The sequence below is a fragment of the Coregonus lavaretus genome (assembly GCF_964263955.1).
Source record: "Coregonus lavaretus genome assembly, chromosome: 29".
Lineage (NCBI taxonomy): Eukaryota > Metazoa > Chordata > Actinopteri > Salmoniformes > Salmonidae > Coregonus > Coregonus lavaretus.
In genome coordinates this window covers 22,986,848-23,011,502 of record NC_140016.1, presented here as the reverse complement: position 1 = coordinate 23,011,502, position 24,655 = coordinate 22,986,848, and the positions used below count along the sequence as shown (strand labels likewise).

The window sequence follows — 24,655 nt, the reverse complement described above, 5'->3', positions numbered from 1 at the left end:
CTCAGAAATAGTGCATACACACACAAGTTGATTCTCATGATTGACAGTTAGATCAAAAATGATAAAAGGTGCAGTTTATCCTATGCTTACCTTACTCTTCGTCCCTGACTTCTCTCTCTCTCACTCTCGCCTCTCGCTCACTCTGAACAGATGTGTCACTTTCTCATCCCTCCCGCTAATCCACTCCCTCCCCCTTTCCTCCCCCAAACTCTATAACCCCCCCCCCCCCCCCCCCCCCCCCCCCACACTCAAACCACACATATGGCTATCAATGCTTTCCAACTCCTAATTAATTGTAATATATATATATATATATATATATATATACTGTATGTAACCTATAACACATTCAATATGAAAACCACATTTTGCATTAATCCATGTTTTTTAAATAAAACAATTAGGCTCAGAAACGTGTTTGGCACGGCGTATAAAAATACATTTAATGTGTAACTAAAGCTTCTCTCTGTGGAATAAGTGGGAGTGAGACAGCAAATATATTGTGTTTGTTTGTGTCTCTCTTTGTGTGAGTGTCCACATGTTTGACTGTGTGTAGTGAGGAGGGGGGTTAGTAAGATTTTGATGAAATCCTCTTAACGGAAGGAGTAAAAACATTTAAGATAAAGATTTGAACAGATCTCGCTCTCTATTTCTCTCGCTCGCTAACTCTCTCTCTATTTCTCTCTCTCGCTCCCTCTCTCTTTCTCTCTGCAGGGGTATTATTATATGCTACTGACCTCCTTCTGGAAATAATACTGATTAAGAAAGACAATTGCAACGACAATCACCAAACAGAGGAGACAGAAAGAGATACAGCATATATAAGTATATTTGAGCGACAATGCAGAATAACTATAACACCACCTGTTGAAACTTTATATCGACAGAGAGAGAGAGAGAAAGAAAGGAGAGAGAGAGAGAGAACAGAGTACTTTTCCAGATGCACCAGTGTAGATGCATCCCTCTTTCTCCTCCTCCATTCTCTCTCTCTCAGGGGGAAAGGTTTGATTGAAAAAGCACACGTAGGACTCACTGTTTTTACAAGAAGACTCAATCCCCCTCATCTGCCCCTAATCTTTAACCAGGACCTGTCAAGCAGAGACAAAAAGGGATAAAATACCTAACGGCAACATTAGCACTACCACTTTGCTCATTTAAACCCCTCATTCTGAACCTCAACTCATCACAACCTCACCAACTGACCCCATTTGTCTGTGATATTTTTCTTTTCTCTAGGCTTTTTTCCCCCTACCCTAGAATGCCCACCCTAATTGGAATAAACTTCTACTGCTACTTACAGCTATTTCGCTCACTACTACGGTACCTGTAGTTAAATAATGATACACATTCCTCTTTCTTCAAGTGCTGGATATTCAACAACAGCAGCCAATCCACCATTCATTCTGATTTTAACTCCAACCCTCTGATGTCCACAGATTAACCCATCTTTCCCAGTATAATGCCATTTTGCTATTTCCTTTTGCAATACATCCTTGTAGCAAGTACTTTATATAGTATCTTACATCGAAACAAATGGATTGATGTGTCAATTGTTGTTTTATATGTCAGTTCGTAGACCCAATGCCAAGGTATTGGGACATCAAAAACTGTTCCCAACTGTGGTTTAACTCCATTGACTATATTCAAATTCCTTGAATCTATAGTTGGCTGCCAACTAGGTGGAGAAAATAGAAAATAGTTTCCCCTGTTGTCTTGACGATGGGGCCGACCCACATGAATGTATGTGGTGGTTGGGCAGGGTCAAAGGTGATGTGCTGGAGAGGGAGATGGTTAACGCATGGAGGCTGTATTTTGGACCACTGAAACAGGGAATGGGGTATAGGTTTGAATATGTGAATGGGCTTGTGTGTCTGCGAATCTGCGAATGCCCCAATTGTGGGGCTGAACTTGTGGTTCCCCAGGCAACTGAGGCACTTTTTGGGAACTCAGCATTGCATGGGGTCTTTGTTGTTCACTCAGCATGTGGCATACCTCACAACTGACATCTTTCAGATGTCCTGTTTTTTTTACACTCTGCAACATTGAGGATATAAGAGTTCTTACTGGGTTAATTGTAACATCCTGTCACATACTCCTAGAAGGAACCCACTGGGCACAGACATCCATTCAACGTCTATTCCACGTTGGTTCAACTTCATTTCACTAAAATGATGTGGAAACAACGTTGATTCAACCAGTGTGTGCCCAGTGGGAAGGGTGTTCATCGCCTGATGCCAGTCTGCTCGAATGACAAGAACAGGGTTGGGAAGGTTGTTGAAATGACCAGATCATCAACTGACACTATCTGATTCTTTTACATTTTTCACTGTAGAGAATCTTTAGTTAAACTAAAACTAATATGGCAGGCATTTCAGTGCTGAAACAGACTGGCATCCTCTCTAGGACAACTGGAATTAGATTTACAGTAACTGACATTTTAGTCAAGTGAGGCCAACTCCATAAGGAACATCACTTGGAGGAGAATGCAGAGCCATACTGTGACAGTAGGACTGCTGTTAGCTGGGTATTGTAGTCCACAGTGTGCCTATTGGCTGGGTATTGTAGTCCACAGTGTGCCTATTGGCTGGGTATTGTAGTCCACAGTGTGCCTATTGGCTGGGTATTTTAGTCCACAGTGTGCCTATTGTGCCTCTATCATTCCCCTGTTAACTAGATGTCTAGTTAGGGAAGCACAAACCTCTGATGTTGCACAGACGACTGCTAGAGTTTAAATGCTAGAGTTGACTGCTAGATGCTAGAGTTGACTGCTAGATGCTAGATTTGAAATGCTAGAGCTGACTGCTAGATGCTAGAGTTGAAATGCTAGAGTTGACTGCTAGATGCTAGAGTTGACTGCTAGATGCTAGAGTTGACTGCTAGATGCTAGAGTTGAATGCTAGATGCTAGAGTTGACTGGTTGCATCACTGCTTGGTATGGCAATAGCACCGCCCTCGATCGCATGGCGCTACAGAGGGTGGTGTGGACAGCCCAGTACATCACTGAGGACGAGCGCCCTGCCATCCAGGACCTCTATATCAGGCGGTGTGAAAGGAAGGCCCGGGAAATCGTTAAAGACTCCAACCACCCAAGCCATAGACTGTTCTCTCTGCACGGCAAGAGGTACCAGTGCATCAAGTCTGACACCAACAGGCTCCTGAATAGCTTCTATCCCCTTGCCATAAGACTGCTAAATAGCAAACAAAATGGCTACATGGACTATCTGAGTTGACCTTTGTATTTTGTTCTTATTTTTGCACTGCCTCTATGCACACTCACAGGGCCCTACACACTACACACACTGATCCAATTTGTAAGTCGCTCTGGATAAGAGCGTCTGCTAAATGACGAAAATGTAAAATGTAAAATGATACTCCAACACTCACACAAACACTCACTCCATAATTTGCTAACACACACATAATATGCACATACATTTATACTGACTCTACACACCCGCACACCTACATACATACAATCATCATATACGCTGCTGCTACTCAGTCTATCATATATCTTGATGCCAAGTCACCTTACCCCTATACATACCTACCTCTGTCGATCCAGTATCCCTGCACATTGTAAATATAGTACTGGAACTGACTTACTTAATTGTGTTCTTCTCATTTCTTAATTTTATATCTTGTGTGTTTTTGTTCTACCTTGTTCTACCTTTTAGTACTACATTGTTATTGATCACTGCATTGTTGGGGTTAGAGCTTGCAACAAAGCCATTTCACTGTACTTGTGCATGTGACATTAAAACTTGAAACGTGTGTGTGTGTGTGTTTGTGTTTGGCTAAAATTGGGTATTCTATTACCGACAAACTACACATTACAAGTGTAACCTAACCACTAGCAGACATGTTCATGCCTTCAGAGAAACATTCTAAACAATAAAATATCAGGTTTCACATGAAAGCATTCTCAGAAAAAAGTATTTGATCCCCTGCTGATTTTGTACGTTTGCCCACTGACAAAGAAATTATCAGTCTATAATTTTAATGGTAGGTTTATTTGAACAGTGAGAGACAGAATAACAACAACAAAAATCCAGAAAAACCCATGTCAAAAATGTTATAAATTGATTTGCATTTTAATGAGGGAAATAAGTATTTGACCCCTCTGCAAAACATGACTTAGTACTTGGTGGCAAAACCCTTGTTGGCAATCACAGAGGTCAGACGTTTCTTGTAGTTGGCCACCAGGTTTGCACACATCTCAGGAGGGATTTTGTCCCACTCCTCTTTGCAGATCTTCTCCAAGTCATTAAGGTTTCGAGGCTGACGTTTGGCAACTCGAACCTTCAACTCCCTCCACAGATTTTCTATGGGATTAAGGTCTGGAGACTGGCTAGGCCACTCCATGACCTTAATGTGCTTCTTCTTGAGCCACTCCTTTGTTGCCTTGGCCGTGTGTTTTGGGTCATTGTCATGCTGGAATACCCATCCACGACCCATTTTCAATGCCCTGGCTGAGGGAAGGAGGTTCTCACCCAAGATTTGACGGTACATGGCCCCGTCCATCGTCCCTTTGATGCAGTGTAGTTGTCCTGTCCCCTTAGCAGAAAAACACCCCCAAAGCATAAAGTTTCCACCACCATGTTTGACGGTGGGGATGGTTTTCTTGGGGTCATAGGCAGCATTCCTCCTCCTCCAAACACGGCGAGTTGAGTTGATGCCAAAGAGCTCCATTTTGGTCTCATCTGACCACAACACTTTCACCCAGTTCTCCTCTGAATCATTCAGATGTTCATTGGCAAACTTCAGACGGGCCTGTATATGTGCTTTCTTGAGCAGGGGGACCTTGCGGGCACTGCAGGATTTCAGTCCTTCACAGCGTAGTGTGTTACCAATTGTTTTCTTGGTGACTATGGTCCCAGCTGCCTTGAAATCATTGACAAGATCCTCCTGTGTAGTTCTGGGCTGATTCCTCACTGTTCTCATGATCATTGCAACTCCACGAGGTGAGATCTTGCATGGAGCCCCAGGCCGAGGGAGATTGACAGTTCTTTTGTGTTTCTTCCATTTGCGAATAATCGCACCAACTGTTGTCACCTTCTCACCAAGCTGCTTGGCGATGGTCTTGTAGCCCATTCCAGCCTTGTGTAGGTCTACAATCTTGTCCCTGACATCCTTGGAGAGCTCTTTGGTCTTGGCCATGGTGGAGAGTTTGGAATCTGATTGATTGATTGCTTCCGTGGACAGGTGTCTTTCATACAGGTAACAAACTGAGATTAGGAGCACTCCCTTTAAGAGAGTGCTCCTAATCTCAGCTCGTTACCTGTATAAAAGACACCTGGGATTTATATCATTTTTGACATGCGTTCTTCTGGATTTTTTTGTTGTTATTCTGTCTCTCACTGTTCAAATAAACCTACCATTAAACTTATAGACTGATCATTGCTTTGTCAGTGGGCAAACGTACAAAATCAGCAGGGGATCAAATACTTTTTTCCCTCACTGTATTAACAAATCCTCTATCACTTAATACATGTATTATGTTATTAAGCTTAATCAATGCCATTTATATTTAAGTTGTTCTTGACTTACTGAGAAAATAGATTACAAATAATACAGCCAAATTATTTTCCAAAATCCAAAAAATAAATGCATCAACAAATTGGGGGCATGGTGGTCATCAAATCAAGCCAATGGTGCACGTCGCCAGCCCGGCCCGGCCTGTTCCTGCCCCTCGCACCAAGCCAATGGTGCGCGTCGCCAGCCCGGCCCGGCCTGTTCCTGCCCCTCGCACCAAGCCAATGGTGCGCTTCGTCAGCCCGGTCCGGCCCGTCCCTGCTCCCCGCACCAAGCCAATGGTGCGCGTCACCAGCCCGGCCCGGCCTGTTCCTGCTCCCCGCACCAAGCCTATGATGCGCGTCGCCAGCCCGGCCCGGCCTGTTCCTGCTCCCCGCACCAAGCCAGTGGTGCGCTTCGTCAGCCCGGTCCGGCCCGTCCCTGCTCCCCGCACCAAGCCAATGGTGCGCGTCGTCAGCCCGGTCCGGCCCGTTCCTGCTCTCCGCACCAAGCCTGTGGTGCGCATCGTCAGTCCGGCACAGCCTGTGCCTGTTTCACCGGTGCCTGGTCAGGTACCGGTCAGCTGCTCCACACCGGAGCCTAAGCAATCCGCTCCACCGATGTCCAGTCCAGCTCCAGCCAGCGGGGCCAGACCAGACCAGGGGCGCTACGGGGGGGTTGTTAGAGGGTGGTGGTCACGCCCGGAGCCGGATCCGCCTCCGAGGAGGAATGCCCACCCGGCCCCTTCCCTGTTGGGTTTATGTTGGCGCAGTCGCAGTCCGCGCATTTGGGGGGGGGGGGGGGGTACTGTCACGCCCTGGCTCTGGGGACTCTTGTATGTTGAGCCAGGGTGTTAGTTTCTTTGTGTAGTGTCTATGTTTCGTTTTCTATGTTTCTGTTCTAGGTTATGTGTTTCTATGTTGGCCGGGGTGGTTCTCAATCAGAGGCAACGTGAATCAGCTGTTGCTTGTTGTCTCTGATTGGGAACCATACTTAGGCAGCCTGTTGTGCACTTGTGTTTTGTGGGATCTTGTTCCGTGTAGGTTTGTGTATGACCGAGGACTTCACGTATCGTTTTGTTGTTTTTGTTGTATTTGAAAAGTACCTATTAAAGTATGTACTCATATCATGCTGCGCCTTGGTCCACTTTTCATGACGAGCGTGACAGAAGATCCCACCAATACAGGACCAAGCAGCGTGTCCAGGAGCAAACGCCGGAGGTAACGTTAGTAGATGTCCTCCTCGGTTGGGGGCAGATCACGGAGGAGGAGGCCGTCCGTTACCGGAGGGCGATGAAGGGGGAGACCCAGGCAGGAGAGGAGAAGCGGCGCCAACCAGGCCGTCGTCGGACAGGCGAGAGGCACCCCCAATAAATTGTTTGGGGGGGGCACACGGCATGGACGACAGGGCTGCTGGAGGCAGATAAAGGGCGAGTTTGTGGATGAGGAGAGAAGGCCACCAGGTTACGGGGGCCATTGGTCAGTAGAGGGAAGGAGAGTGTAGAGGCACGGCGAGAGGTACTGAGGTGTGTTACCAGTCCGGTCTGGCCCGTTCCTGATCCCCACACAAGGCCAGTGGTGTGTGTTCCCAGTACGGTCTGGCCTGTTCCTGTCCCTCGCACCAAGCTTGTGATGCGCGTCGCCAGCCCGGCCCGGCCTGTTCCTGCCCCTCGCACCAAGCCTGTGGTGCGCGTCGCCAGCCCGGCCCGGCCTGTTCCTGTCCCTCGCACCAAGCCTGTGGTGCGCGTCACCAGCCCGGCCCGGCCTGTTCCTGCCCCTCGCACCAAGCCAATGGTGCGCGTCGCCAGCCCGGCCCGGCCTGTTCCTGCCCCTCGCACTAAGCCAATGGTGCGCGTCGCCAGCCCGGCCCGGCCTGTTCCTGCTCCCCGCACCAAGCCAGTGGTGCGCGTCGTCAGCCCGGTCCGGCCTGTTCCTGCTCCCCGCACCAAGCCAGTGGTGCGCTTCGTCAGCCCGGTCCGGTCCGTCTCTGCTCCCCGCACCAAGCCAATGGTGTGCGTCGTCAGCCCGGTCCGGCCCGTTCCTGCTCTCCGCACCAAGCCTGTGGTGCGCGTCGTCAGTCCGGCACAGCCCGTGCCTGTTTCACCGGTGCCTGGTCAGGTACCGGTCAGCTGCTCCACACCGGAGCCTAAGCAATCCGCTCCACCGATGTCCAGTCCAGCTCCAGCCAGCGGGACCAGACCAGGGGCGCTACGGGGGGGTTGTTAGAGGGTGGTGGTCACGCCCGGAGCCGGATCCGCCTCTGAGGAGGAATGCCCACCCGGCCCCTCCCCTGTTGGGTTCATGTTGGCGCGGTGGCAGTCCGCGCCTTTGGGGGTACTGTCACGCCCTGGCTCTGGGGACTCTTGTATGTTGAACCAGGGTGTGAGTTTCTTTGTGTAGTGTCTATGTTTCGTTTTCTATGTTTCTGTTCTAGGTTATGTGTTTCTATGTTGGCCGGGGTGGTTCTCAATCAGAGGCAACGTGAATCAGCTGTTGCTTGTTGTCTTTGATTGGGAACCATACTTAGGCAGCCTGTTGTGCACTTGTGTTTTGTGGGATCTTGTTCCGTGTAGGTTTGTGTATGACCGAGGACTTCACGTATCGTTTTGTTGAATTTGAAAAGTACCTATTAAAGTATGTACTCATATCACGCTGCGCCTTGGTCCACTTTTCATGACGAGCGTGACATCTACATATACACTACCGATAAAAAGTTTTAGAACACCTACTCATTCAAGGGTTTTTCTTTATTTTTACTATTTTCTACATTGTAGAATAATAGTGAAGACATCAAAACTATGAAATAACACATATGGAATCATGTAGTAACCAAACAATTGTTCAACAAATCAAAATATATTTTATATTTGAGATTCTTCAAATAGCCAGCCTTTGCCTTGATGACAGCTTTGCACACTCTTGGCATTCTCTCAACCAGCTTCACCTGGAATGCTTTTCCAACAGTCTTGAAGGAGTTCCCACATATGCTGAGCACTGGTTGGCTGCTTTTCCTTCACTCTGCGGTCCGACTCATCCCAAACCATCTAAATTGAGTTGAGGTCGGGGGATTGTGGAGGCCAGGTCATCTGATGAAGCAATCCACCACTCTCCTTCTAAAATAGCCCTTACACAGCCTGGAGGTGTGTTGGGTCATTGTCCTGTTGAAAAACAATGATAGTCCCACTAAGCCCAAACCAGATGGGATGGCGTATAGCTGCAGAATGCTGTGGTAGCCATGCTGGTTAAGTGTGTCTTGAATTCTAAATATATCACCGACAGTGTTACCAGCAAAGCACCTCCTCCTCCATGCTTCATGGTGGGAACCACACATGTGGAGATCATCCGTTCACCTAGTCTAAGCCCAAACCAGATGGGATTGCGTATAGCTGCAGAATGCTGTGGTAGCCATGCTGGTTAAGTGTGTCTTGAATTCTAAATATATCACCGACAGTGTTACCAGCAAAGCACCTCCTCCTCCATGCTTCACGGTGGGAACCACACATGTGGAGATCATCCGTTCACCTACTCTGCATCTCAAAAAGACATGGCGGTTGGAACCAAAAATCTCAAATTTTGACTCTTCAGACCAAAGGACACATTTCTACTGGTCTAATGTCCATTGTTCATGTTTCTTGGCCCAAGCATGTCTCTTCTTATTATTGGTGTCCTTTAGTAGTGGTTTCTTTGCAGTAATTAGACCATGAAGGCCTGATTCACACAGTCTCCTCTGAACAGTTGATGTTGAGATGTGTCTGTTACTTGAACTCTGTGAAGCATTTATTTGGGCTGCAATTTCTGAGGCTGGTAACTCTAATGAACTTATCCTCTGCAGCAGAAGTAACTCTGGGTCTTCCATTCCTGTGGCGGTCCTCATGAGAGCCAGTTTCATCATAGCGCTTGATGGTTTTTGCGACTGCACTTGAAGAAACTTTCAAAGTTCTTGAAATGTTCCGTATTGACTTACCTTCATGTCTTAAAAGTAATGATGGACTGTCGTTTCTCTTTGCTTATTTGAGCTGTTCTTGCCATAATATGGACTTGGTCTTTTACCAAATAGGGCTATCTTCTGTATACCACCCCTACCTTGTCACAACACAACTGATTGGTTCAAACACATTAATAAGGAAAGAAATTCCACAAATTAACTTTTAAGAAGGCACACCTGTTAATTGAAATGCATTCCAGGTGACTACCTCATGAAGCTGGTTGAGAGAATGCAAAGTGTGTGCAAAGCTGTCATCAAGGCAAAGGGTGGCTATTTGAAGAATCTCAACAACAACAAAAATGTTGAACACTTTTTTGGTTATTACATGATTCCATATTTACATTTACATTTATGTAATTTAGCAGATGCTCTTATCCAGAGCGATTTACAAATTGGTGCGTTCAACTTGCACCTATGTTATTTCATAGTTTTGATATCTTCACTATTATTCTACAATGTAGAAAATAGTAAAATTAAAGAAAAACCTTGAATGATTTGGTGTTCTAAAACCTTTGACCAGTAATGTATTTATTTTTGTTGATGAGATAGGCAGTGTTATTTGATCGCAAGATAGTTGCCAGAAAATATTGGCTTGGTCAAAAGGAGTGGAGATGCCGGGGATTGAACCCGGGGCCTCATACATGCAAAGCATGCGCTCTACCACTGAGCTACATCCCCCTGCTGAATAACATCGTGAAGTGTACCATTTTATACTGGGAATTCTGAGCTTTCCGGTTTAGTAGAATACAAAGGTTTATAGTGTAGAATGAAACTATGTGCACCTTTCTGTTGTGCGCGCCTTTGTTCCCTTCCATGTCTTGCTGCTAAACATGATTGTTACAATGTATCTTACATGTACTATTTACTAGCGTAAATTGCTACATTGTTTCATCTCACGGCGCTCTGATAAACGCCAATTTAAATGTACTGCCACCGTGCGGTATGTGGAGGTATATCCTCGGGTTCTCGGCTTCCGGTCTTTGAGGAAACGTTAGCATAGCCCTTATAGTCTCTGGCTTTAGATGCAACAACACCATGGCCGACAAAGCACAGATACAAGAGGCGATTAAAACACAAGGAGAAGTCGTGCGGAAACTGAAGACAGAAAAAGCCAGCAAAGAACAGGTCAGTGTTCAACGCCAAGCACGACGATGTTCCAAAATGTTTTACGTATAGCGGGACTGGGATGGGATGAACAGACACGCGTGATACATATGCCATGAACGAAGCTACCGGTAGTTAGCTATAGCTATCTAATCATGCCAAAATACGGGCCTTGCCTGTTCACCGTCAGATGAATGAATGGCAAATGATATTGCCAGTTCAGTTAGATGTGGGATTTCATGGCTATTACAAAGTAAATCATGAATGCAATTTTTCTGATGCATGTTAGTTAATAATTTTGCTTCAAGTTATACAGCTAGTAGAAGCTAGCTACCAATCCAAACTGATGCAATCCCCTTGTAATTTGGCACATTTAGCAAGATAGTTGTCACTATGCATGGGCTGGTCATTCGTTGTGTATAATTCAACATGTTTTCGTGCCTGTGTAAATTCATGGTTCCTTTTAATGGCTGAATGTTGAGCGTCCAGAGGTAGTTTTGGGTTGTGTTAAAAGCACACAATTTCTTCCGTGACTACTGAACACTGTACAACGCTTGTCAGGTCTAGGGGTAGTTCTAGTCTGATTCCCGCCCCCACCCATGTCTCTGGGCTGTGATAGGCCGGTTGGTTTGATTGTGGGCTGTGATAGGCCGGTTGGTTTGATTGACCCCTGCCTCTCATGTTTTGTCCTCCATGTTGTGATGATGCGTCATGCCCGCCCTCCTCCCTAGTGATAGGGTTGCTCACCACTTTTCTCCTGTTCTTCCTGCTCGATGCCAACAACCCTGCTGGGGTCATACCTTCATCTACGTCCTTCATCTACCTCCTCCTCTATCTCACACGTCACCATTTGGAATCCAAACACTCCCGACTGGATATTCCTGGATAATCCTGCGTTTGGATTGGATAACCCTGCGGTCACCTGGCATTCACGGACTGTTATTGGACAACATGGCATGGTGGACTTTACCATTGGACTGTATTGCTGCTCTGATGCTGAACTCCTGAACGGCCATTTTGGTTGTTTTTCATTTGATTTTGTTTTGCTTTCCCTGCTGGGATGATTAACCTGGGTATGGTGTCCCTGCGTCTTTGTGCGGGGTTGGCGGGCCGTCGGTCTGGATTTTGTGCCTGCTCTCTACGCACCCTCTCTGGGTTGACTGTGTCTCAGGTAGGACCCTGACTCTGGAGGGTGGGATGGGGGAGGATCTGTTCAAGGTCCTGATGAACGTTGAACCGTGTTTGTTTGTTTCTTTCCTAGATTGATGAGGAAGTGGCTAAACTGCTAGAGCTGAAGGCTCAGCTGGGAGGAGATGAAGGCAAACACCAATTCACGCTCAAGACTGCAAAGGTAAATACTGCCACCATGGGGAGTGCACCTCACAGGCAGTGGAGGAACATTAAGATAACTTCTTGCATAACACTACTACTAGTCTTTATTTAAAATCTAAATCAGCAGGTGATGTATTGCTTATGCACTCTTTCTCTTCCTCCATCTCTCTCTCAGGGAACCAGGGACTATAACCCTAAGCAGATGGCCATCAGAGAGAAAGTCTTCAACACCATCATCAGCTGTTTCAAACGCCACGGAGCCGAGACCATCGATACACCCGTCTTTGAGCTGAAGGTGTGTGGAAGGCACACAGAGACGCACGCTCACACAGAGACACACACAATGTTGACAATGAATAGATAGTGGTAAACTAGCCCGTGGATTTGTAATACATCAGGATTTTGTGCTTAGGTGACAATTTTCTCCCATCTATGGTTTTGAAGGAAACGTTGACGGGAAAGTATGGTGAGGACTCTAAGCTCATCTACGACCTGAAGGACCAAGGAGGAGAGCTGCTGTCCCTTAGATATGATCTCACTGTATCCTTGTATTAGTCCTGATTGCATACATTGCTAAGTGGGCTAGCCTGCAAGCTGGTCAGTTAATTCCCTATGTTTTTCATGGTCATGCCTCTAAAGCAAACCAACTGTATGTCCCCTGGTGGGTTTTAACCAGGTTAGGAACCAATCAGGTGTCTACTAGTCCTTGACCCCACCCCCTCCCAGGTGCCTTTCGCCCGTTACCTGGCCATGAACAAGGTCACCAACATCAAGCGCTACCACATCGCCAAGGTCTATCGCCGTGACAATCCCGCCATGACACGCGGCCGCTACAGGGAGTTCTATCAGTGTGTAAGTATCAGAACGATGAGTGACCGGGTGACATGCAAACCCTGGTTAGACTTTCCACATCAGCTAGAACACTGGAATCATTTTTGCTTTCTGCTACATCCAGGTGTTTGTGGACACACATGACCCATTTTCTTGCTAAGTGTGTGTGTTTCTCCCTCTCCCAGGATTTTGACATTGCAGGCCAGTACGACCCCATGATCCCAGACGCTGAGTGCCTGAAGATCGTCCACGAGATCCTGAGTGAGCTGGAGCTGGGAGACTTCCGCATCAAGGTAGGTCAGAGCGACACACAGCACCCACGGTCAAACATCTTGAGATGCAATATGAAGCAAGGAATTGATGAAAGGTGTGTATATGTGTAGCCATACTCCTAACTCTCCCCCCCACCATAATATCCTCTCTGTGCAGGTGAATGACAGACGTATTCTAGATGGAATGTTTGCAGTGTGTGGAGTTCCGGATGACAAGTTCCGTACCATCTGCTCCACAGTGGACAAACTGGACAAGGTAAACCCACTGCACCCAACCCAAACCTTATGTGGTTAAGGAAATGGAATGCTAAACAGTAAACATGAACAATGTTGTAATATGCAAACCAAGTAAATAAAGGATACAATTTCTCCCTTATTTTCTCCACCCTTTTCTATGCGTCTCCCTGCTTTTCTCTCCCATCTTTGTGGTCTTTCCTCGTCCAACCCCCCCTCCCCCCCCAGATGTCGTGGGAGGATGTGAGGAGTGAAATGGTGAAGGAGAAGGGTCTGTCTGAGGAAGCAGCCGATCAGATCGGACAGTATGTCAGCTTGCAGGGTGAGGACAGGTCACACACAGACTGACCTTTGAACTTTCCCCTGGTCTGACCCTGTCTGTGATTGTTGTATGTGTTCCAGGGGGGATGGACCTAGCTGAGCGCCTGCTGCAGGATGCTAAGATGTCGCAGAGCAAGCAGGCATGTGCCGGCCTCACAGACATGAAGCAGCTCTTCAGCTACCTGCAGCTCTTCCAGGTTACAGACAAGGTGAGGGGTCAGATCTGACAGGTTGTCTGGTGACCAAAGTGATATGACTGAGGTAATGCGTCTCTATGGAAATCTGTCCATCAACAGCCTACTCCGTAGAGGCATTTAGTTCTCAATGAACAGCAATAGTTTTTTTGGGTCAATGGTTATGTAGATGAAGGTCATGATCTGATCAGCTGAAATAAGTCAGAGGATTCAGTCCCCTTTTCCAAATCACTCATCTCGTGTTCCTTCCTACTGTCTCCTCTCAATCTTTCCTCTCCCTCTCTATTTTCTTCACCCTCTCCCAGGTGGTGTTTGACCTGAGTCTGGCTCGTGGGTTGGACTACTACACGGGTGTGATTTATGAGGCCATTCTGACCCAGACCAGCCCGGTCCCCATTGCGGCGGCCCAGAACGGTGTGGGTGAGAAGGCAGAGGAAGGCGTGAGCGTGGGCAGCGTGGCGGGCGGCGGGCGCTACGACGGCCTGGTGGGCATGTTCGACCCTAAGGGCAGGAAGGTGCCGTGTGTGGGGGTCAGCATCGGCATCGAGAGGGTCTTCTCCATCATGGAGCAGAAGGCTGAGGTAAGGAATGGGGACGGGGCATTATCAAACAGCCAGCTCTCCCCACAGGGTGGTCTGTTCATAAGTGTCATAGAGAAACTGTGTGTGTCTGACTGGTGTGTTGGGGTCTGGCTCCCCAGGCATCGGCGGAGAAGGTGCGCACCACAGAGACTCAGGTCATGGTGGCCTCGGCACAGAAGAACCTTCTGGAGGAGAGACTCAGACTGACCGCTGAACTGTGGAATGCTGGGATCAAGGTAAGTGTGTGTGTTCGATTTTAGATTGACACAGTGAGTCAGTGCGTGTGTAGAGTTGATTTCCACTGCTGATACGGCTGAGTGTGGGCAGTGGCTATTCATAAGAGGAACCTTATATAACTGACATGACCGTGTGTTGTCAGGCAGAGGTGATGTATAAGAAGAACCCCAAGCTGCTGAGCCAGCTGCAGCACTGTGAGGACACTGGGATCCCCCTGGTGGCGATCCTGGGGGAGCAGGAGCTCAAGGACGGGGTTGTGAAGCTCCGAACGGTCAACAGCCGAGAGGAGGTGAGATTCTCTCACACACACACACACACACACTTGAATAAAACACCACCCCTCACACGTTTCTGTTTTTTTTTCTCTCAGGTTGACGTGTCCAGAGCCGAACTAGTGGAGGAGATCAAGAGAAGGACCTCAGACGTCTAAGTTATGGATTTGCCTGACAACACCCCGCTTCATCACCCGATTGGTCCAAAAAGTTGTTTACCACAGGTCTCACCGCTGAGCACCCAAAGCCCTCAACATGCCAACCAAGACATCAAGTCTCAACTGCGGAATTTGTCAAGATTACCCAATAGTTTCACTTGTCCAGGCCTCGCATATTAGTGGTCTCAAAAGGCAGTGGTTTCATGCAGACTACCCAGACACCTGCGTACCCTCAAGGACGAGGAACTTTGATAATGTACATAAGACAATAGTATGACATGGGTAACATTGCAATAGTCACTGTATTAGCCTTAGTCTGAGCCCTAAAGGTTAAAATGCCTGTCCTATCAGAATGCCAATAAACTGATATTTAACTCTGCCTTAAGAGATTGATTTACAACCGGTGTATCCAACAGCAGGCCTGCGGGTCTATTTAATGTGGCCTGTCGTGTCTTGGAATAACTAAACCAGAAACTAAAATTACAATAGTAAAAACATTGGCCTGCAACAATCACTACACAGTCGGAGAGCATCAGATATTCCAAAAACAATGACATGTTTCCCGTGTTTTACTAAAAGGGAATGTTAGTTGGTTTCCAGTATCCTGAAAAGACGCAGCAGTATGTACAGTTGAAGTCGGAAGTTTACATACACCTTAGCCAAATACATTTAAACTCTGTTTTTCACAATTCCTGACATTTCATCCTAGTAAAAATTCCCTGTCTTAGGTCAGTCAGGATCACCACTTTATTTTAAGAATGTGAAATGTCAGAATAATAGTAGAGATTTAATTCAGCTTTTATTTCTTTCATCACATTCCCAGTGGGTCAGAAGTTTACATACACTCAATTAGTATTTGGTAGCATTGCCTTTAAATTGTTTAACTTGGGTCAAACGGTTCGGGTAGCCTTCCACAAGCTTCCCACAATAAGTTGGGTGAGTTTTGGCCCATTCCTCCTGACAGAGCTGGTGTAACTGAGTCAGGTTTGTAGGCCTCCTTGCTTGCACACACTTTTTCAGTTCTGCCCACAAATGTTCTATAGGATTGAGGTCAGGGCTTTGTGATGGCCACTCCAATACTGTGACTTTGTTGTCCTTAAGCCATTTTGCCACAACTTTGGAAGTATGCTTGGGGTCATTGTCCATTTGGAAGACCCATTTGTGACCAAGCTTTAACTTCCTGACTGATGTCTTGAGATGTTGCTTCAATATATCCACATAATTTTCCTTTCTCATGATGCCATCTATTTTGTGAAGTGCACCAGTCCCTCCTGCAGCAAAGCACCCCCACAGCATGATCCTGCCACCCCCGTGCTTCACGGTTGGGATGGTATTCTTCGGCTTGCAAGCCTTCCCCTTTTTCCACCAAACATAACGATGGTTATTATGGTCATTGGTTCATCAGACCAGAGAACATTAATCCAAAAAGTACGATCTTTGTCCCCATGTGCAGTTGCAAACCTTAGTCTAGCTTTTTTATGGCGGTTTTGGAGCAGTGGCTTCTTCCTTGCTGAGCGGCCTTTCAGGTTATGTCGATATAGGACTCGTTTTACTGTGGATATAGATACTTTTGTACCTGTTTCCTCCAGCATCTTCACAAGGTCCTTTGCTGTTGTTCTGGGATTGACTTTTTTCCTGAGGTCTTGGCTGATTTTCTTTTGATTGTCCCATGATGTCAAGCAAAGAGTCACTGAGATTGAAGGTAGGCCTTGAAATACATCCACAGGAACACCTCCAATTGACCCAAATGATGTCAATTAGCCTATCAGGAGCTTCTAAAGCCATGACATCATTTTCTGGAATTTTCCAAGCTGTTAAAAGGCACAGTCAATTTAGTGTATGTAAACTTCTGACCCACTGGAATTGTGAGACAGTTAATTATAAGTGAAATATTCTGTCTGTAAACAATTGTTGGAAAAATAACTTGTCATCCGAAGTAGATGTCATAACCGACTTTGCAAAACTAGTTTAACAAGAAATTTGTGGAGTGGTTGAAAAAACTAGTTTTAATGACTCCAACCTAAGTGTATGTAAACTTCAGACTTCAACTGTAAATCCTTAAATGTACATTTGTTGAGCTGAACTAACAGTCAAGCCATTCTGAGTCGGTGTGTTCATTGTTGACAGGTGTCTTCTCACAAGGAGTGGATGTAACCCTAGTCTGTTGCTGCCTCTCCAGGATGCGCCCAACCACTAACAGTGTTCCCTAATAGTACAAGGGTTACATCCAGTCCTTGAGAAAAGACCTCAACAAATATACATTCATGGAATCCATGGGGGATATTTGAGATGTATAATACCTATCACCCTGAACTGCACATTACGGACAGACAAAACAACTGCAAGACATTTATTACAAATATCATTTTATTCAAATGAGAAACCAGCCTATACAAGGGTGCAAGTGGTTCAGAAACATGGAAAAGTCAAATCATGCATCTACTCACAATTTACTACATATAAAAGAGTGCAAAACGCACAAAAAGTATTTTCACAATTAAAACATGAGTATGAGTAGCAGCTCTGTGCCTCATACAGAAAGGGGGGTGATATCAGGCCCTGTACAGAGCGCTGCTGGGCTGTAGCTCTGCGAGCCGCATCCTGTATGGCTCCAGGGTTGGGGCCGAGCAGAGTCTGCACCATCCCAGTGAAGGGTGTGGCCAGCCCCGGCACGTACACCCGGTAGCTGATGCACTGGAACCCGTCAGGCCCCATGTGGCGGTACTGCAGGCCGTAGAGGGGCTCACCCCGCCTGTACAACTCACACATACCCTGTAGCAGAGCGGCTGCATCCACAGGAGGCACCTTGGACACCCCCCTGGGGGAAACAGAAGCAGCGTGCACCATGGGAGAGGGCCCCCCCACAGCCCGGGAGAACACAGGGGGCTGAGGCTGGGTGAGGTGCGGGGGCAGCAGGGGAGATCGGGGCTGTTGAGGAGGAAGCGGAGGGGGGAGGTGGGGGGTCTGGAAGGCTCGTCTTGCTTGGGCCTAGCAGTGGACTGCCACTTCACAGTAATGGCCAGTCCGAAGCGCTTCTTAAAGGCTGCAGAAATGGGGAGAGATGCGAGCATTTCAAATGTAAACGAGATGCTAACAGAAAGCGGTGTGTACTCTGAATCTCCATGACGACCCTGGCCTACCTTCGATCAGCACCTTCTTGGCCATGCAAGCTGCATGGTGGGAGGCGTAGACCACCACTGCAGACACACACTCTTCCCCAGGCCCCACCCTCAAGGACCCCCCCTCCCCAACCCCAGACAAGTCCTGCAGCACCTGCAGGTGGGACACAAATTACACAGAACAAACACGACCAGAAAAATTCAGCCATTTTTGTAATATTCTATTTCTACATGTTTCATCCACACCACCCCACCCACCGGTTCCCTCCTGACCTGCAGCAGTTGCTCCCTCCCCGTGCTGGTGGGAAGCTCCCCCAGGCAGAGTTGCCGTTTCTCTGTGCTGCGCCGGACACTGAGGCGTGCACCCAGCTCCAGGTTGTGGCCGTGCAACGAGCGGCGGCGGCAGCAGAGGTGGGGCTGCTGTACTTGACATAGGCGAAGCCGCGGTTCTGTCCGCTGAAGTTCACCATGAGGCGGAATCCCAGAGCGGGCCCACGCGCGGATCAGCTTGTCCTCGAAGACGTCCCATGGTATCTGGCTGATGAACACCTCACAGCCCGGCCCAGGGGGGTGCCACGCCAGTCAACCACCAGGGAGAGCAGTGGAGTCAGGAGTGGCTTCACTAGATTGGTGAGTTCTTTTTTTCTCCCTACCCCTTTGATGTTTACAGATTAGAAGGGTATAAGCAGTGTAGTGGAGAAACTTCCACCATATTTTTTCCACTTTACAGAGGTGCCCAGGTGAATTTGCTTACATTCCAATAGTGGAAAGATGACGGCCCCCATGCACTTACCACAAATTCCTTGTTTTGCTAAATTCGCCTTATTTTACATTGCTCTCCGTTACTGTTTTTAGGTATAGTCATTAGGACAGTGTACGTCATGATCCCAATTGTAGCTTCAAGGCACCGGCAATTTGAAAAAGGTCGATTGTGCCGATTTATTGGCACATTGAACCATGTTGCGCGCCGTAGTTTCAAAACTCAATGTATAGTGCTAAAACAATGACATATCTGAATTCTGCCATCTTTATGCACGTTTCGCCATTGGCTTGTCCATCTGCAAATGAGTTCCCTGTGTGTGAGCTGATCACTGCAAAACCAACAGGTGTGTCTTTAGGGCGTGATGAGGATAAATGCCTATGGCCATAATATGCTTTGTTGGAGGTGGAGTAGGCATATTACCAAGATTATTACCAAGTCTACAGTTCTTCATACATTGAAGAATGGATATCCCAACAACATAAGCCATCTGATGACTACCACAAAGCAGGAGAGCATTTAGAGGACCATGAGCCTGTTTAGGGTCCAATAAGCCATACATAAGGCAACTCACCATCAGGATGACCACAATATTTCCTCTGCCCATTGACCTGGGTCAGCTTGACATCGGTCTACTACAGCGCCAAGCACAAGACAGGTGAAACAGATCAGGTTGTGACAGAAACTTAGTTTTTGCAGGTGATCTAATAATTTGGCCTGGGAAAAATGTATTTGAACGCACATTTCACGATCTGACAATGGTAGCCTACTTTTTGAAATTTACATTAGAGATTGGTTCTAAAAATCATGGTTCTAGTTAAATTTAAGCGTTTTGAATGAAGAGCCGTTTGGGAGTCAAATGGGCCTGCCAGCTCACCGATTGAACTCAATGCCATCACTACTTGATGAAAGATCAATAGACTAGCCAATACACCAGCCAATTAGCTGCTTTTGCAAACAGGCCTAGAGAATCGAAAAAAGTTAAACATTTTGCGCCCTTCATAATATAACCAGAAACACTTTGGGTGATGCTGACAAATAATTAAGTTAAGGATGTTGAAGTGAATGGACACTTTTTTTCGGTGAAAAAATAAACATTCACGCGCAAAAGGCATTGCACAACATTGTCCAGTGTGTGTGCAAATTACACTAATGCCAGCAAAACTAGTGAACTGCTTTAGAAACATGTACATGGAACGTTATGTCAATCAACAATGCTTAAAAACATTAACGGTATAAATCATTTTAGTTTAACTGGCTTGAGCGCTTCTCCATCATCCCAGCTCTCGAAAAAGTAGCCTTCAATTGCAGATTCCTATTGATTAGTGAGGTAAGATGGAGAAATACCGTAACCTTAGGTAAAAAGCGATTGCATCACTGATGTTTTCGGGGAAATGGGTTGTAAAGTTGCTCAAGTTTAAGGGCACGACGAGGACCATAACTTTGTGGTGATGGAAAGGCCATTTGGAGCAAGACAAATGTTGAAAATCATTTGGAGAAGGAACCTCAAGTATTTTGACTGCACCGGATTCCGTTATTTCAGAGCTGTATCAGTTTAATCTTTGAATGAGAAATGTATAAAAGGCAACAGGATTCTAAAAGTTTAAAAGGACGACTGTGGTCCCCTATTGCGAAGGATGCAACTACACTTTTCTCTCACAAGATGTCAGCATCTCCCCATGTCTGTTGTAAGTAGGCCTATATGTCATCATCATCATCAAACTTTCAATAGGACCTTGAACTTCACAGCACACACATGGAGCACATCCTCAAACACACAGTCTGCGCGCTGCCAGTGTTTCTGGGTTGTGTGTAATAGTATTGCACCCTTCTCTCACCTTGCCCCAACCAGGGCTCGAACCAGGGACCCTCTGCACACATCGACAACCATCACCACCTATCGCTCCACAGAAGTCACGGTCCTTGCAGAGCAAGGGAAACAACTACTCTATGGTCTCAAAGCGGGTGACGCTAACTAGCTAGCTATTTCACACCAGTTACATGTGCGCAATGGTGTTTTTCCCCCCCGCAGTTGTGTTGGTACTCACCTGTATGGCATATAATGGGGTTACTTGAGGGGAGGGTGTATGGGGTTTTGTAGTATTTTGTAGTGTGTATGCCGCTGGATGGGGTTAGGATTGCATGACTGTTTGGTGTGGTTTTGCTTTGTAGTGTGATGTAGCCAGGCGTCACTCCAGATGTCTCTGTGTTTGAGTCTGGCATTAAAGGAGTGTCTCCTTCCCGCTGCTAGCAACTCTCCCTCACACCAGCCACATCTGCACATCAAGGTCTGCTCTCTCTCTCTCTCTGTCTCTCTCTCTCTCTCTCTCTCTCTCTCTCTCTCTCTCTCTGTCTCTGTCTCTGTCTCTCTCTCTCTGTCTCTGTGTGTGTGTATAACACATACATCCTGTAAAACATGTTTTAAAGACCAACCGTGTGTGAGGTGGTTGGGTTGGGTTGGGTTGGGTCGGTCGGGTGGGTGGTCTGTGTCGGGGTGCTGATGTGTGTGTGTCTGTCTGTATGGGTACAAAACAACACAATAGGGATGGTGGGTGAACCGTGAATGGAGAATTGACCACTGTGGAGTAGTTTGGCCATGTCTTTGCAGGGGTGCACTGCACCTTCGGATGACTTTTATGGATTTTTTATAATGGCTTTCGGAGCAGCTTGTTAATTTCTCTCTGCCAAAAAAGGAGAGATGGAAAGTTGGAGGAAAAAGAGAGAGCGAGAGAGGGACACACTGTTTCCTCTTTGACTGTTCCCAGAAGAGTGCTTTATCTGAAGTGTCTCAATGAAACAAAGTGAATTACTGTATCTAGACCGGCCAGATAAGAGCCCTGCTTCAAGCTAATGAGATTTACATCAAGGTCCTGAACATTTTTATTGACCATAGCTTCTGGACTTCATGCTGAGGTGGATGAATGGGTTTCCCCCTGTGTGCTTGTTTGAAGGTTTCCTCCCTTCTTTCTACCCCATCCTGTGTGTGTTTTTGTGCCTTTCCATGATAGGGTGAGTGACTGTGCAATATAAAGTGTTGACGTGTGCGGCAATGGAACACACCCACAGTACACACACTGTGGTTACAAGGCACTGTGTCACGCGTAAATGTGTTTATTAGTCTATACAAAACCAACTAGATTATTTAGTGCTGCAAGTTGTTACAGCATTGGTAGCATAACTGCTGCCTGCCACATTGGCCTTGGTTAGGAGTCAGATACATGGCAGTAGCAAGGAGCCACAGGGGACTGCCTTCCCATTGAAAATACGTTTTATTACTGTGAAGTTGATGGCAACTGTGTTGGTGAAGAAATATAATGTCTTCTTAATAGAAAAATAATGTAAAACTGAGTTGGCATCTGCTATTTTATGCTGCTGCCCTTGGGTAATTTATATCTCTCTTAGTTTTAAAAACCAGGAGGTACATTTTAAGTAGAGGTGAAGTTTCCAGAATATCCTGTCAAATTAGTCACTGAGACTCTGTCACTCTGTTGCTAAGAAGTGTCAGCTGCATAGCGACAGCAGATTCCGAGCCGTAGGGCCTTGGCGTGCGCTCGCTCTCTCTCACACACGCACACACACACACACAGCTGTGTCCCCTTCTCTCTCACCTAAACATCAGATATAGGGAGTGATATTTTTCCCCAGTCTAACCTGAGGATGTGCCCTGGGCAGCATCAATCTGTTTCCTGTCACCCTGCATCTGCCGTTACACAACTCCCAACAACTCTTCAAGACTTTGAAACAGACTTTAATTTATCTGAGTGTGTGAGTTTCGATATTAGCAGCATACACTGAGTGTAGAAAACTGTAGGAACACCTGCTCTTTCCATGACATAGACTGACCAGGTGAATCCAGCTGAAAGCTATGCTTCCTTATTGATGTCACTCGTTAAATCCACTTCAATCAGTGTAGATGAAGGGTAGGAGACAGGTTAAAGAAGGATTTTCAAGACTTGAGACAGTTGAGACATGGACTGTGTGTGTGCCAGAAAAAAGATTTGAGTGCATTGAACAGGGTATGGTCGTAGGTGACAGGCGCACCAGTTTGTGTCAAGAACTGCAATGCTGCTGGGTTTTTCACGCTCAACAGTTTCCTGTGTGTATCAAGAATGGTACACCGCCCCAAAGGACATCCAGCCAATTTGACACAACTGTGGGAAGTATTGGAGTCGACATGGGTCAGCATCCCTGACGAATTGAGGCTGTTCTGATGGTGAACAGTGTTCCTAATGTTTTGTACACTCAGTGTATATGCTTGGTTATGAGAAGGACCTTAATGTTGGATTCTGAACTACTGAAGGCTACCAGGGCTTTTTCTTACTCAGGACTTAGTTCACGTATTTTTCAAAAGGTGAAGTCGGCAGCATTTTTCAGCATATGTATCCGCATTTTCTTTATACAGTATGTTTGGGAATTGGTCTTTCTTGAAAATAACTATAGATGCTGTGAAAAAGAAGACACTTGTTGGTCAATAAAATTAGTTGTTTTTATGGCAACTGTGTGTAGAGCCAGAATACTAGATTAAATTATAGTTAAAAGTAGGCTATACTGTGTGCTGTTATGTTTTTTATGGCGTGTGTGTGTGTTTGCGCGCGCTTCGAATCTCTGAGCCGGCAAAGTGGAAAATTCTGCAGTTCTGCCCTTGTGCAAGGCAATTAACCACCGACAACAACTGCTCTTCGGGCGCTGATGACGTGGATGTCGATTTAAGGCAGCACCACGCACCTCTCTGATTAAGAGGGGTTGGGTTAAATGCGGAAGAAACATTTCGGTTGAATGCATTCAGTTGTGTAACTGACTAGGTTTCCATCTTTCCCAGTTATGAAAGATCTCTCGGTCTCTCTCTCCCTGTCAGTAGATGTGTGTCTGGGCGCTGCTGATCAGTGGCAGACGGGCCTAATTCAGCAAGGTGATAACATGTGTCCTTTGTGCGGGTGTCAGTACTGTAGCTAATTTGTATTGCTGTGTGTAGTCGAGCGTGCTGGTCAATATTAGCTCTGGAGGCTCTTTCTCAAAGGGATGTGTTTGCTCTCCCTCCCTCCGTCCTTCCCTCATACCCCCCAACCCCCGCCCCTCCGATGTTCCTGATAGTGATATGCGTGGAGCCGAGCAGTCACTCACCAGGAGAGACGTGTCTATGTACTGTGACAACATTAAAACACAGCCACCAGCAGATGTTTAATAAGGAAGTGTGTTGAGCAGCGTGTGTGTGTTGAGGCAGTAGAACTGAGTTTAAATTTGACCTTACCATCCCAGTGTGACTAATATAAAGGAGATTTTCAAATAAACCTATATGGAAACTTGTTGCATACATTTGTATGTTTATTAATTAATTTAATTTGACCCTTATTTTACCACGTAAATTGACTGAGAACACATTCTCATTTACAGCAATAGTTACAGGGGAGAGGAGGGGGGATTAATGAGCCAATTGGAAGCTGGGGATGATTAGGTGGCCATGATGGTATGAGGGCCAGATTGGGAAGTTAGTCAGGACAAGCCAGCATTGGGGATGCAGGGTGGTATGCTGCTGGCGTCATTTGATGTGTGTGTGTTTGTGGGTGCACATGAGTGTGTCGTTGTGTGTAGTGCCGTCGGTAAGTATTCAGACCCCTTGACTTTTTCTACATTTTGTTACGTTGGATTGCATTTTACACGTTTTTAGAAATGTTTACAAATGTATTACAAATAAAATACAGAAATATAAGTATTCAGACCACCAAGACTCTTCCTAGAGCTGGC

General features: G+C 46.5%; 1 protein-coding gene and 1 pseudogene across 3 annotated transcripts; one reads left to right on the top strand and one right to left on the bottom strand.

Annotated features, from left to right (window-relative positions):
- Positions 1–10,467: 10,467 nt before the first annotated feature.
- On the top strand, positions 10,468–15,413 carry LOC311104919 (histidine--tRNA ligase). 2 transcript variants are annotated; one of them, XM_084146896.1, is made up of 13 exons: positions 10,468–10,623; positions 11,864–11,953; positions 12,110–12,229; positions 12,379–12,474; positions 12,661–12,786; positions 12,951–13,058; positions 13,195–13,293; positions 13,500–13,593; positions 13,674–13,801; positions 14,092–14,367; positions 14,487–14,603; positions 14,747–14,893; positions 14,975–15,413. In XM_084146896.1, exons 1-13 carry the CDS (start codon positions 10,534–10,536, stop codon positions 15,032–15,034), a joined length of 1,551 nt encoding a protein of 516 aa, XP_084003022.1. In that variant the 5' UTR covers positions 10,468–10,533; the 3' UTR covers positions 15,035–15,413. The 2 variants fall into 2 exon arrangements, with proteins under 2 accessions (XP_084003022.1, XP_084003023.1); XM_084146897.1 differs by lacking the exon at positions 10,468–10,623 and adding an exon at positions 11,605–11,773.
- A 1,924-nt stretch (positions 15,414–17,337) lies between these two features.
- LOC311104614 (dead end protein 1-like) lies at positions 17,338–20,804 on the bottom strand (annotated as a pseudogene). Its single transcript has 6 exons — positions 20,763–20,804; positions 19,474–19,545; positions 18,427–18,723; positions 18,175–18,307; positions 17,571–18,077; positions 17,338–17,347 (listed from the first exon to the last, which is right to left on the bottom strand). The product of its transcript is annotated as a dead end protein 1-like (transcript).
- Between the last annotated feature and the right edge of the window lie 3,851 nt (positions 20,805–24,655).

Coding starts and splice junctions, on each gene's coding strand:
- LOC311104919 (XM_084146897.1), top strand. CDS start 11,663: ATGATTAACCTGGGTATGGTGTCCCTGCGTCTTTGTGCGGGGTTGGCG. Junction 13,059..13,194: donor TGGGAGACTTCCGCATCAAG/GTAGGTCAGAGC, acceptor CTCTCTGTGCAG/GTGAATGACAGACGTATTCT. Junction 13,802..14,091: donor TCTTCCAGGTTACAGACAAG/GTGAGGGGTCAG, acceptor ACCCTCTCCCAG/GTGGTGTTTGACCTGAGTCT.